This window comes from Poecilia reticulata, linkage group LG16 (assembly GCF_000633615.1).
Source record: "Poecilia reticulata strain Guanapo linkage group LG16, Guppy_female_1.0+MT, whole genome shotgun sequence".
NCBI classification, from domain to species: Eukaryota; Metazoa; Chordata; class Actinopteri; order Cyprinodontiformes; family Poeciliidae; genus Poecilia; species Poecilia reticulata.
The window spans coordinates 25,298,824-25,313,537 of record NC_024346.1 but is presented as its reverse complement, the minus strand read 5'-3'; the positions used below and the strand labels follow the sequence as shown (position 1 = coordinate 25,313,537).

Genomic DNA, 14,714 nt, shown 5'->3' with positions numbered 1-14,714 from the left:
GGTCTCGGATGGAGTGGGTTGTCAATTTTCTGTCAAGCATGGAGGTGTGTGTGTGTGTATGTGTGTGTGAGTTGGGGGAAAGTGGTGGGGCGGCTAGGCAGGGATTAACATGATCAAAGACACAAATGCAGAGGCGCATAGCGCACAAAAAGTAAAAGAAGGGGAGAAGATTCAAGCAGGGCTCACCCCTCAGATATCCCCCATATTCGTTTAACCATAACAACTCCCATGGAGGAGGCGAACCACAACTGAACCGTGGCCTCCCCGGCGCTCCAACCGCAGCCTCTCTTAACAGCTATCGATTTATAGCCGCAAAATAATAATAATAAAAAAATGACACAAAAAACAAATGCTGGGGTTCTGAAACGCCACGACGCGGCGGGCCCACTGTTAACACGGACGTACGTAGCGAGCGAGAGCCGAGCAGCGCACGAGCTGGAGACGGACAGGAAATACACAAACAAGTCGGGTTTAATAGAATTGTACCTGAAACCCCGAGGACTCCGTCTGTCTCTTGCAAAGACACACACACACACACACACCCACACGAACAGAGCATGTTAATACTGCCACGGGGTAGCCAGAACTAATAGTGGGGACATTAGGAAAATGATCCTCGGGCAGATATGTTTTCCAGAGATGGCGACTAAACAGAATTGCCATATTTATCACGCTCATGAAAACAGAGAGAAAGAGAGAGGGAGACCTTTACGTGCACTTCTGTCGCCGTCTGTGTCCTCAAAAGAAGGATGAGAGTTCCCCTCAGGTCGGAGTGCAAGTTTTTTTTTTTTTTTTGTTAGTTTCCCTGCAGATAATATTCTTAACCCCTGAGCTTATTTTTGCACTTTGTCAATTGACAGCAACAAACTTCTATGCATTTTAGAAATCTTGTGTGATCAACGGTGAAGCCGAAGCAAAAGGAGAAGAATATTTTACAAGTAAAGTGAGGCATAAATATGTATCCAGTCTCATTGACTTAATTAGGTCCAAACAGAACATTTCGATTATGACCTTAAAACCACAAATGACAAAGTAGTGCAGAAATGTTTAGTGGATATCTGGAGTCTACTAAGTGTGTTTTATTTATTTATTTTTTTTACATATTTGACATATTTGTTAAAACTGCCGCCATGTCATGAGGTCCTCTGCTACTATTATCTTCTTCAGAAATGCATATCTGCTGAGCAGTAAGCAGAAGCAACTAATCAGAGCCAGCAGCAGGAAGGTATTAGCACAGCCAAACATGCTTGTGTACACGCTGCTCAAAGGAGAGAAACTATTTACCATTTCAGGAAACTTGTTCATCTGCCGTTGTCATTGGTCAAGCTAACTAGCCTGCATTGCAGAGTCCAAGGGGAAGAATGCCAGCAGGCGTACTTATGTATGATTGACAACGCTAAGACCCTCCCCCTGGCTCTGATTGGTTGTTTCTGACAGAGCGGTGCACTTCTGCCGATGACAGTAGGAGCACAGGAGCTCAGGCAGAGCAGCTCAGTTTTTTCACAGATGATCCGTCTTGTACTATACCGTCATTAAATGGTGACAGTTTTAATGAATGTAGAAAAAAGTATTTTTTCTACAAAAGTTGAATACTGCAACTTTAAGGAAGAGTGGCATGGAAACAATTTCATTTAAAAAAGTCATTTTGTCTGTAGTAGACAGCAAACGTGCAAGAAGAGAACAAAATTTAACTTTTTGGCTTGAAGTAAAAACTATACTTAAACAAGTTGCTGGTGCTGGCAGCATCATGATGTGGGGATGCTCCCTTTCAGCAGGCTGAGTTGATGGGAAATGCAGGGACCTGTAAGGCAAATGTTGTGGTCATGGCTTAATAAAACATATTTTAGACCTTCCTGTTTAAAATCTAAAAAATTTGAAGCCAATTTTTTCTTTCCACTAAACAAATATTCAACAAGTGTTGGTTTATCTCAGTCCTGCCACAAGTGGCTCTTTGGACTTTCCACAACAGCTTAATAACTTAATAAGCTAAGAATAAGGAAGACCCAACTAATGTTTTTCTTTTCCTAAGGCACCACTGAACTTAGTGAGGCAGCTGATAGCTCTAAAAATATTGCTCAGCTTTTACAGTAAACATGAAAACAATAGAGAAATACTGAAGAACATCAAAATTCTGCTTCCCTTTTGACAGGATATGCGCTCTAAACATTACATTTCACGGTTTACTTTCTTCCTCACCTCACTTCTTTTCTCTGCATCCTACCCTCGCATCTCCTCCTCTCCCTACTTCCTGGCCTTTTCCGGCTCTCCAATTAAGCTCCGGCGGCAGGTTTCCATCACCTGTCTGGTCGTCTGCAGCAGGATTCTTCAGAGCAGAGGCCTGTCAGGAAATGAACTCATCACTGGATGACAGCTGCTAATTTCTCCCTCTTCCATGTCACACGAGTGGCCTGCCGCAGTTAATAATGAGCCCATCCAGCCCTGATTACAGAGAAACACAGGGTGTGTGTGTGTGTGGGGGGGGGGGAGGGTCAGGCAGGGGGAGTGAACACGGCACAGTACACAATCCCTCAGACAAGATATGCAGGATTATGTACAAGCACAGGCCCAGACACACATTCCTATTATGGGTACAGTAGAGGGGAAACATTGATGCTTGTTATGTCAAAAACCACTTATATACTTTATAACCGATATAAGACCATGTACCTCCTATAGTGCTTTGCCAACATTTGTCCTCATATTTGTTCTCATTGCAAATTAAATCGTGCAGCACCAGAACCAGAACCAAACATGAAGAAGCAGCATTCAGCTTCTGTGCACCAGAAATCTGGGACAAATTTCCAGAAAACTGCAAAGCAGCCGAAACACTGAGTTCCTTTAAATCAAAGCTAAAAACCGACCTGTTTGGAGTTGCTTTTGAACCATAATAAATGATGACTCTTGACAAAATGTAATGTTTACTGGTTTACTGTGTGGTGTTTTTTCTATCTTTGTTTTTTTTTTTGTGCTTTTATGTGTTAAAATGTGTAATACAAATAAACTTGATTTGGTTTTGATTGCATTTTAAGTACCACAGTAGATCAACTCAAAATCCGGTTCAACCACTTGCCTCTAGAGACCACATAGTTAGCATATACTGTAATCCAGGCTTTATGTTAACTATGCAAATATTGGACCAAAATGTGACTTTTTAGCTGACATGGAAATGTCATACAGAAAACCATGTAGGGGACAGTAAGTGTGTGAAAAGGTGCTTTGGTCAGATGGGAAGACGATGACATGGTTTGGCCTGCGTGCGAATCATTACGTGACAGTAAGCAACATTAATCAGACCACTGAAACACCCTCCTTATGGCTAAACATGGTAGTGGTGGCATCATGCTGCGCTACTGCTGTGTTAAAATGTTAAAGGGGTATGAATACTCCTTTAACAAGGCGCTTCATGTTATATAAAATGAAATGTCTGGACTGAACAGCGAGGTGAAACAGATTAGCTACAAACTCTCTTTGGGGTCAGTTTTGAATTTCTGACACTGCGAAATACTTTTTTCTGGCTCATCCAGAGTCGAACCAGGACTAACCAGTGCAAGCCTGACTGTACATCATCATAAAACAAAGATGTGTCCTGAGGAGTGGATGCTGCCCTTCTTGATGCTCACATGTCGAATGTGTCAATTTTAGCTGAACGGAAGAGAAGAAAAACTGGGTCCGACCTGAGGCTGTGTAGGTGTCGGCTGAAATGACAGGTTCCTCTCTCCGTTCCTCTTTCAGCTGCAAGATCCGTTTCTCCTGCCCACTCCCTCCGCCACGTTCCTGTGTGTATATGTGTGTTAGACGGGTGATCTTTCAATGCCCTCCGTGTGTATCCGTGCTTACTCTCGACTCCCTCTCCCCTCAACTTTTAGCGACTGGCCGTTGTCTTTCTCTCCCACTCTAACCATTAGAAAGTTGGAGCCTAAATGAGTATCGACTCTCCCTCCAGTGCTAAATGCTGCGGGTGGAAAAAAAAAAAAGAAAAAGAAAGAGAAAGACGGGAAGAGTGAGTTGAACACCGAGAAGAGAATGGTGGTGGGGTGAAAGCACGACAATGTGGATGATGGTGATCATGACGACGATAATGATAATGGTGAAGGTAATGACTGCTGGTGATCGGAAGACATGATGGGAGCCATCAGTCATTGTGTGTGTGTGTGTGCATATTGCTGGTACAGTACTGTGTTTTATGTGATAGACCAACACAAAGTAATAGTGAAAGGGAAATAAAAAGATGTATGGATTTTATTTAGGGGTGTCGGAGTGAAGAAGATCATGCTTTCTATATTTGATTTCCCTTTAAAAAAAACAAAACAATCGGAAAACAATGCTGTTTTCTTTCCACTTTACAAGCACATTTTTGTTATTCTACCTTGAAGTCTGTGGCCAATAACGAGACAAAATTGTGAAAAATATACAAGCGTGACTGTAGAATCAATGTGAATGTCTGAAGTGTAGTAGAACAAAAAAAAGAAAAAAAAGAAAAAGCATACCATTGGTTAAAAAATTACACAATATTTATTGTCAAAAATTACATCAACCCAAAGCTTTTCTAAAAGCAAAGAGATTGACTGAGATGGAGAACATGGAAAGAAAACGCAAAATTATCTCAGCTGTTTTGTTTGCGGTGATAAGGAACGAACTCGAGACAAAAAAATCGAATATTTGCCTCCATCTTTTAGACCCAAAACAAAGCTCATGCCAAAAATGAACCAAAATCTTAGAACAATGTAGTTACTCTGGAAAACAAAATCCATGTGTTAGGAAAACTTTGAAAACATATTCCATAAGGAAGAATTGCTTAAACGTTTGCTTAAGTTGTATGGACGTAAATGAGTCGTTGGCGACTGTCACCATTGCAAGTTGACAGGAGTAGCACCAGAAAAAGCTCTTTTGTTGCATAGCTCCAATCATCTGAGAAAACAGATATAATGTTATAAGAGGGAGACAATATTGAAGACACTCTTTAGCAGAACGTGAGACAGGGACTGTCATTGCTGTGGGCCTCAGCCTTCCAGGACAATGTTATGAGAAGCTCCGTCCAAGTAGACCACCATCTCCTCTCCTGCTTGCTGCTCCGCCTGCTGCACCTCGCTGTCCCCGGCAGCTGCACCGCCGTACACCGCCTCCTCTACCTGCAGGGTGCAGTCCTCCAGCTCGGTCACGATGTAATGGGTTCCCTCGTCGTTGACGATGACCTGGGTGAGACCTTCCTTCATCATCTGGGAGGCGGCGAGCTTCAGCACCTCCTGCATGTTTTCGTGGCGGGCCTCCTGGATGACCTGCACCTCCTCTTGCTCTTCCTGCTTCACGTCCACGGCGGCTTGGGCTCCCTCCGAGGCTTCAGGGGCCAACACTTCATGAACGACGGTTGCCCCTCCTTGCATTTTCTCCTGATGGCCCATTTCGCTAACGGCAGTGAGCAGAGCGTCCAGGGCGGTGGACGACTCGGAAACGATGTGACTCTGACCCGCAGCCGCATGCAACTCCTTCCTGGCGTCCCCGGACTCCACCACCACGTACTGGGTGCTGCCTCCAGCCAGGTGGGCCCCTGCCGAGGCCACCTCCCTGCCCGAGGCTATGACTTGTCCGTCCTCTGTGATGTGGAGAACCTCGGCCACCTGGCCGGCCATGGCCAGCGTCTGCAGGGTGGCGGCGGCCGACTCCTCCAGGGCCTGGTCGATGGCCACGTCCTCCTCACCGTATCCCTGGATGATGATGACCTGCTGGACGGCCTCTTCGTGGCTGGATGCCTCCGACGAGCCTTTCCTGTGCTCGGGCGACTCCACAGATTCGGCCTCCACAAACGTTGCTCCTTGTCCTTTCAGACGGCATTCGAAGGACTTGGACACAATACCTAGTGAGACACAAACGCATTCATGTTACATTTTTGAAGAGTCTTTCAGAGAAAACCAGCACAGAAATAAAACAAGAGCTGGAAAGGCACAGAGTGTGGTTTGAGTCAGAAACTCAAAAAATCTGATCCTTTTTCCAATCCCTATTTTCTAGGGAAGTTGTTACTAGAGAAAAGCGTTCGCCATTAACCATTTTCAGTGTCAGTGTGGCGCTTAAAGGAAGAGGAAGGACAGAGATGTAAGAAACTATTTAAAGGAAAAGCCTGTTCAGACCTGTCTGAGGGTCAGTGAGACAGCAAGAGAGCGAGAGAAAGCAAGACTTCCTCTAGAAACAAGAAGGCAGACTGCTAGAAATGAATCAAGGGGAAAAAAAACAAACTACTTACTAGTGACCAGAGTCGGACCATTTTGATTTGTGATTGGTTTGTTGGATAGTGAAAAATCTAATCTTTTGTGCATCAGAGAATGAACCATACCCAAGAGCTAATATGTAACCCTGACAATAACACTTTTCAGTATGGAAGTTATTACTTTGAGAAGAAGACTCAAAAGTTAATTTCAGTATCTGTAAGATGTTCTTCCAAGACGTGAAAGAAGCTGTATAAATGTTGGGAACTAATTAACTGCTTAGTTTATCAGCAGATGAAAGGAAGGATAAATGGAGGCAAACAAGGTTGCTATGGTCAAACTTCCAAGTCCTTCGATTATGTTATGCTGGCCTTGGATGTCTCAGAGCAAAGGTACGAATGTCTATTGTCTGGAATAAGCACAGAGACAGGTGTTTAGAGCTAGGCATGCTAACCGTGCTAACTGCTAAATTAAGGTGCAAAATACAGCTTAAAAAGATGATATACGTTTGTCCTTTCTTGCACTGGCACCTTATTTTACAACTCCGCTGTCTCACACACAGCGCAATACCTCTGAGCGCAACATAAATAGCTTGAGCAATTAATTCTTTCCTAAGGTAAAGAGAAATCTGAATAAGCTAAAAGTGAAACTAGCAGGTCAAAATTGAACAAAAACTGGAGGTTGTTGAATTGTTGGTTATCATTACTGAATATCTATTCGACTTGCTGCTTGTATGTGTGCATCCATCAACACGAGAAGGAATATGATGGGAGGAAAGAGAAAAAAAAATCATGGGAACCTAAAGTGACATTAAAGGCGATGTAACACTTCATATATTTGTGTCACTTAGGGGCTTGAAAGCAGAAAGAATATGGAGATACTCTGCTGCTGCCGGAGCGTGGTGAGATACAGCTGCTGCTAATTGAGCCACACTGTGCCCTCTCACATCACAGGTTGCCATGGCGTTTCCAAGGTGATAGGAACAGTGTTAGAAATGCCATTGTTTAAACAGCGCCTGGCTCAGACACTTGTAGGCTAATCTATGCGGGAAAAAAGGGGATTTGATTTGAGACATTTAGAAAAAAAAGAAAAAAAGAAAAAAGGTGGGGGCCTCTGTTCACGACTAAGCTGCTGAAAGCTGAACTTAATTTGCAATAAGTGAGAAGAGGCACAAATTCCTGTTAGGAAGAGGAGCTTTCTAGGTTTATGATACCTTGTAAAGTCCCCCAAAAACTCTCAAATCTTTGTAACACACCAAAACTTGCTTTTTGTTTCTTTCTTTTTTTTTTTTACTTGGGAGGACTTGACATTTAGAGATACAAGGCTTACACCTGGGGGCAGCTATGGGATCACACAAACAGAACGGTACATACAGAAACAAACTCATCAATCACTGATGCTCCCATCGTCCCCTGACATTTAATGTCCTCAACTCACAAGGTTGACGATGTGATTAGAAAGTCAGGCTCGTGCTACAAAGTGGATCTGAGCCATCGCCCTCTTCTCCCTTGTGAGTTTCATACTCGGATATCTCCAAACCCAAACACCTGCGGTCACCACTAATTCTTCGTCAGCAGTCCGATAGTTTGCCCCGCAGTTTCAAGAAACAAAATTTCACAAAATTTGGAGTCTTCTGGACTTCTCTGAAATACTATCCACCAAAACTGCCTATTGTATTAGCGCTTCACATAAAAAAAACCCACAGATTTTTATTTCATAGGTCAGCAAAAGATGAGACATTCTGACTGCTCATCTTTCTCTCTGGCATAAAACTCCTATTTCTTCTCTGCATGACACACACTCAGGAGATATTTTTGACTCTAAAGTAGAGTTGCGTAAAGTACTTCTGACGAGGCAGAAGTCCTGCTGCTTTTAAGTAGACAGAGATGAAGTCGTTCTCGTTTTGGAGAGGTGAGGATGTATTGTGACCTAAAGCTAATCGAACCACTTTTAAGAAGAGACAACAAAGGAGTGACGTTGCAAAAACACAAAAGTATTCATAGCCCAGGAACTTTTTTCACCTCACTGTATATTAGATGGACTTTATGTTTCTATCCGTCCATCCGTTGTCTGTCCTTGCTTGTCCTTGTAGGGTCAATGGGGAGCTGGTGCCCATCTCCGGTGGTCATTGGGCAAGAGGCGGGGCACATCAAGCCGCCAGTCCATTGAGGACAACCACACACACCTAACGACCACTTTCTACTAGCACCTAGCAGTGTGACTCAACTCATTTCCAGTTGCTCTTTACAGTTCCGGTGGTTTTCCACTACAATTGAGTAACAACTCTGGAGGGTGTCGTCGTCACAAGAGTCCGTCGTGATCCGACACAAACACAACCCAACGATGGAGGGCATGGGAGCTATGTTGAAGCTACGTCTGTCGTTTGTGGCTTTTTTTTGTTGTCAGACCCAATACATCATTTTATTTACTGTATACAACAACCCATGACTTCCTAAACATTAAATCATCACATTTCTGATGTTTCTCGACCACTTCTCCAAGCCCGTGTTCAAAACTGGAAAGACACGGAAACATGCATTTCAAGTAAGATGTATGTGTGTTGATCTCTATTATTCAGAATTAGTCAAAAGGTTTCAAACAACCAGGAATGCGACAAACAAGACCTGGAGGAGTAGCCAAGTTTATTTTGCTACACACAATTGAGGAGGATAACAAGGAAATGTAGGAATATGCTTCTGCAATAAATACTGTATTTTAAGGCTTTTATCACAACACATTTGTTTTATTTTTTTGTTGTTGTGCAACTCCATCTCCTTCAACATAGCGGAAAGATATTCTTAATTTCCTCATGAACAAATTCACCCCCCAAAAAAAAGACCTTGCAGTGAGGTTGCTGCACAGTGCCAGCATTGTGTGGTAAATATCAATTCAGACCCCTCCATTTGCACCTCTAGTGACAAGCCCTGTAGTTAGAGAGTGGAGGGAGTCAGCACTGTCACAGAGAGCCAGAACAGGTTGGCATTTTGAGAAGCGGAGGTTACCTATTTACACAGGAGCTACGGGACCGATGCTAACTGCCTACGCCGAAACGCTGCGAGCTGAGAGGTCGGCTTGCAGGAGACAATAACTCTAACTGTGCAGCTTCTTCCCGCATTACCATAAAAGCCGTTTGAAAGCGTGCAAATCTGAGAGAGCGCTGCCATTTCAGGTTGTTAAACCTCTAGATTCTCAGCTTTGAGGCCTGAATTTACAGGTGTGTGTGTGTGTGCTGGAATGTGGGTGGCGTAAGAGATCAGCCTTTATCGTTGCGTTGTCTGAAGAGTGTGTGCTCCTGCACTGCATTCGTCTCTGTATGCGCCTGCCCGTGCGAGGGTTTCGGAGTGTGTGAGCCGCTCCGCTGCGGGGACGGCGGGGCTAGCGTGTGTCACATTAGCCACGGGGCGCTGTCGGCGGGCCACTGGCGGCGGTCCCCGCTGAGGTTTATGGAGTGTCACTCAGTCGCCGCGGCCGTGAATCAAGTTAATGTTGCAGATCCCATCTCTTCAGTTGTCCTGCGCTCCCGGTGGAAGAACAACATTTGAACAGCGTGATTTGGCCCCGGCGAGAGGCTGATGCCTGTTTAATATGTGTTTTGAGTGCTCTGACTGACTGATTTCTTTAACAGGAAGTCGGAGGGGGAATGAGATCGACACAGAGAGGCAGGCTGCTTTATTGCCTGTGATCTGAAACAAGATGGAGGCTCCCTGAGAGGAATGAAACAACAGGAGGAAGACGGGGAAGCGGAGGCTGGGAGTGACTGATGCTGTTTGGATTGTAAAATGATGGTGGAGATATTTAGAGGATGTCTCTGCTGCAAAATCACCAATCCGTCTATCCATTTCACTTAATGATGTAATACCATCTGTCCCGAAAACAGCCACACACGACGATGGTGCCACCACCATGCGAATGTGTTGTCACTGTGGCCTGTAGAAGACATTTTCTGAATGAAATGTTTTGGGTTATGTAGAGCAGCTTTGGCGAAGGGATATTCTTTGGACAATCTTTGTTCAGCTGTATAAGAAGATAAAACCTAGACTGGAGAAGAAATCTCTGCCCATTTGTTGTGAGTTTAGAGGGGAGAACATTTCTCTGCTGAGCTTCCCTGAGCTGTTAATATTGTGCATTTCTCCCAATTGCCAGTGGTAATAAATTGCAATTGGATAAATTGCAAATTGGTAATAAATTCTCATTGTTTATTAAATCTCATAAGAAATTCCACAACAATTTTGGTGTCACAAACGGGACTCAAACAGGCTGCTTTCTGAACACGGCATTCAGATAAATGGTCATCTTGTCAAATCATTTTTATGATTTCTTTTTTAAAATCTGAAATATACAAATTTGCTATTCTACAACAACCTAATATCACTTGCAACAAGAACCAGATAATTTTGTACGCAACACAACTGTCCTCTCTGTAGAGTGAAGCAATCCCCCAGATGCGCTAAATGAATGCCACAGCAGCAGAAGTAACCCTCGTTTTGCTTGGGACCCCTCTGGATCCCCTTCAAGGACCCTTAAATGATCGCTTGGCTGCATTTTGACAACCGTTTCCAAGGTGTGACTTTTAGTGTGGCACCAGCAGGTCAGTGCAGGAGCCTTGCTGTGCTCACTGTGTGGCGCAGATGCAATTATTGATCAGTGGATCAATAGACTGGCCTGTGTTGGGAGGGGTGCAGGGGGTCTCTAAGTGGCAATACTTCAGCTCGGAGAGGCCGCCGGGGGAGCGGTCAGACAGCACTTACCAGCAGTTAGAGAAATTAACCTTAACACGGAGACACCGGCGCACACACAATCAATTACACCCGCTGTAATACAGGTCAGCCTCGACGCAAATGTGAGCCTGCGAGCACGCGTTGGCGTAATCAGGGGAGCCGCACGCCCGGCTACATCCTGAGGACAGCGTGGCTGTAATCCCTAAATTCAACTGTAACCTCACTGTAAATGCTAATTGGTTCTCAGAAGTACAGACACACACACACACACACACACACACACACACACACACACACACACACACACACATACACACACGCATGCACGGAAATAAAAGACAAAGAAATCAACCTGAACAGACGCTACGGCAAGCAAAGTCAATTAAACTGTGTCAAACTAGAGGCAGAATGAGATGCTCTCCAAATCAATTAGCGGGTCAATGGCAGCACCATGAAAAAGTCAGAGCTTATGATCAAGACGCCACAAAAAGACCTCTTTACAATCCTTTTACCAGACCATTCCCTTCAATTACAGATAAAAAGCCACAACCTTTAAACGCAGACGCCTGAACGGGACACAAACATGGGAGATGTTTTTACAAACCAGGAGGATCCTCTGTATGCGTGCGCGTATGCATGTGTGCGTGCGTGTGTGTTTGAAGGTGACACTGCTAAGTAGATAAAGTGACAGTTCTGGGTGTATCCAGGTCACCAGCAATGGGGTGAATGACTGGGTGCTCAGGGAGAGTGTGTAAGCGTGTATGCAGGTGGGTGTTTTAATCTACGTCAGCGAATGAATGTTATTTCATTAATTTTATTGTCAGTAAATATTTTTTTATTTGTGTCGAAGCTTTAAAAGAAGCAAACGAAGGTTTTGAGATTTGAAGAGTAATGACAAACTGCGGTCGTTTTCTTAACGTTTGATCATCTTTTCTGATTGAGCCACTGGACGACCTTCCCTTGCTTCTCTCTCATCTCTTGGACTCTCTCAAGCAAAGCCAAAAGTGCTACCTATGCATGCGTGTGTGTTAGTGTGTGTGTGTGTGCAGGTCAGCTCAGGTCCAGTCAGTGACGGCTCTACTTTGTCTGCTTGGGACAATCGCTACTCTCACCTTTACAAACTCCATGAATCAACGCCACCTAGGACAGGTCGGCCGACCAGAAAGCAACCAATTACACAGCGGCCAGATTGACATCGGGTGGACAGGGCGGAGAGACGGATGGAGAAACGCTGAAAACACACCAAGGACGAAGGACCAGGAGAGAACGAGGGCACAGACAGATGGAAGGCCCTCAGGACCGGAGCACCAATGACTCTGAAGGCCAGCGCTAATCTGAGTGACTTTGGCTGATAGTCAAAGGAAATGCTGTTGATTAATATTTTACATAATCTGCTTTATTACAAATTAGAGTCTTAAATAGTTCATCCAACTGTGTCTACTTGACATGGAAGGTTTGTCTCCTGCCAGCATTTTCCACAATTTACAGCTTCAAGCAAGACGACCCTAAACTTACAGCTAGAACCTCAACATCCTAGTTTAGATCAAAGTATATAGACAGGGCTTATGCAGGTTTCACCAACTCAAATTCAAGGCTTTTAAAACCTTTTCTGAAGACTATCCTGAAAGAAATTTCACAACAAAAATGTACAGAAGAAAATCGTATATCTCGCGATGCTCTCTACAGCTTTAATTCCTGGAGTGCCAAGCTTTTTTGAATAGAATGGGTTGGCGACAGAACCGAGTCAACGGTGAAGACAAATGTTCATCCAACTGGCAATAAATTTGCATGTAAAGACGCAAAAAAAAAACAAAAAAACACCTGGCTACCTAGCAAGGGAATGTTAGCAGCTCATTAGTGGTAGCTTCAACCGTCTCAAGTCACAGAACGCAATGAAGATGTCTCAAACTTTTGAGAAAGAAAATGAAAAATGAGTTAGAATATACAAGATTAAATAGTCCTGCCACGACAAAATTTAAGACCTGTGATTAACGTACCTCATTTTAAAAAAAGAATTCATGACATTTTAAGGCCTTAGTTTTACACGCAAGTCTTTTTAAGGACGTGCAGGCACCCTGGTACATGTGTTAGAATGGCTCAGACATAAATGAATTTACCATCAGTGGCAAGACAAAAAGAATGTTCACATCAAATCTGATTAACATTAAGCCATTTAGCAAAAGAATCATATGCAAGGATTCCTCTGCAAGGGGTCACTACCACGAACACCACAGGTCTGAATACTAACATGCACCAGACTTTAAATCTTATTTGTTAAAAGATTATTTATTTCCTTCCACTACTTTGTGTTAAAACGATCCACGTCAAATACATTGCAGTTTGTGGTTGTAACGTGACAGACTGTGGAAAAGTTATTAAATAACACGCTAAGGCAGCGTAAAAACCCTCCACAGTCTATTGTTCAGCATCGTCTCAGATCGATGGAGGAGTTTGAGTTGGCTAGGAAATCAAAACTCCGTCCCAAACACCTTTTTTTTTCTATGTGTAATAAAAGCGAGGAGGATGAATCATTGTTGTTTACAAACCTCCTATTGTGGGATCAGTTTCAGCTTTAAACTCAAACCTTTACAAGTAGACTCTTAAATATTTCTTAACGCGCTGCCTGGAGAAACAAAACAAACAACAAAAAATAAAAAATAAAACCCCCTCCGGAATACAAAACAATATTTGTTTGTTTCCTGGTATATTAAGACTTCCTCCCACACACAGCTGAGCAAACTTTAGTCAGATTTTCAGAAAACACACCAAATGTCAGCCGCTTGTAATCAAGAAGCTGCCGTCTCTGTAATCCGGTAGCGCGAGGACGGCGCTGCGTGTTTTAACTGACAGTAACCTGAGCAGATAAGACGGGCCAGAAGTCAGGAAAGTCAGGCGGAGTTTATTCTAACAAAAACACGTTTGTGCAAAAAAAAAAATTAAAGGACGAAAAACAAATATTTACCCAGAGAAACATGCCACATGTTAATAAACCGAAACAAAACTCGGTATATGACAGGATGAGACACAGAAATGAACAAAAACTTAACATGAAGCTTTTAATGATCTATCCATCTATTTATCACGATTATGTAATTTCAACCACAATATGTTTAGAAGAAGGCTGCTCCTGTAGCATTAGGGTTAGCGTAGCTGGTTTAGCATTGTTGCCATAGGTTCAAATCCCAGCCTGTTTTTTCTTTTGATATGAAGTTTGTATGCTCTCCCAGTGCATGTGTGGTTTCTCTTTGAGGTTAATTATTCTCTCTAGTAGTAATGTTAGCAACTTCAATTACAGCCATGAAGCAAAAAAAAAAAAGAACAATTTTTTGTTCTTTTTTTGTTCATAATCAACAACTGATGAAAAGTTGCTTTTATATATAAGCATGAATAAGTTCCTCACCAGTGTATTTGCATCAAGCTGATTCAGCCACCACCATGCTTGACAGCTGATATCGTTTTCTTCTGTTTAAACGCCTCAGATTGATGTTTAAACAGATCTTTAGTCAATGTTACGCAACAACTCAAACTTTTCGATTTTTATTTAGTTCCTTCAAGTCATTCTGTGCCCTGGTCAGTTCATTTATTTTCATGCCAGCAAAGAGAAACTACCAGAAATAAGTCCTGATCACCAATCAATTCTTTATTTTGAAAATGATTGCAGTTGTAACGTTGGGCTAAACATTCTGCCCTTTAAAAAGGAGAGTGGTTAAAAATAAATTAAGTAAAAGTAAAAAAATAAATCATGACATCCATGTCCCTGACCATAACTGTGAAAACATTTTCTCATAAAGGGGTCATT

At 43.1% G+C, this 14,714-nt stretch overlaps 1 protein-coding gene across 1 annotated transcript in view; it reads right to left on the bottom strand.

Moving 5' to 3' along the window:
• Positions 1–4,493: 4,493 nt before the first annotated feature.
• znf407 (zinc finger protein 407) overlaps positions 4,494–14,714 on the bottom strand; it is a 192,759-nt gene continuing 182,538 nt past the window's right edge. The window contains exon 10 of the mRNA XM_008432014.2: positions 4,494–5,851. Coding sequence (XP_008430236.1) covers positions 5,001–5,851 — 851 coding nt within the window. The 3' untranslated portion in view covers positions 4,494–5,000. The remainder of the gene's footprint in view (positions 5,852–14,714) is intronic.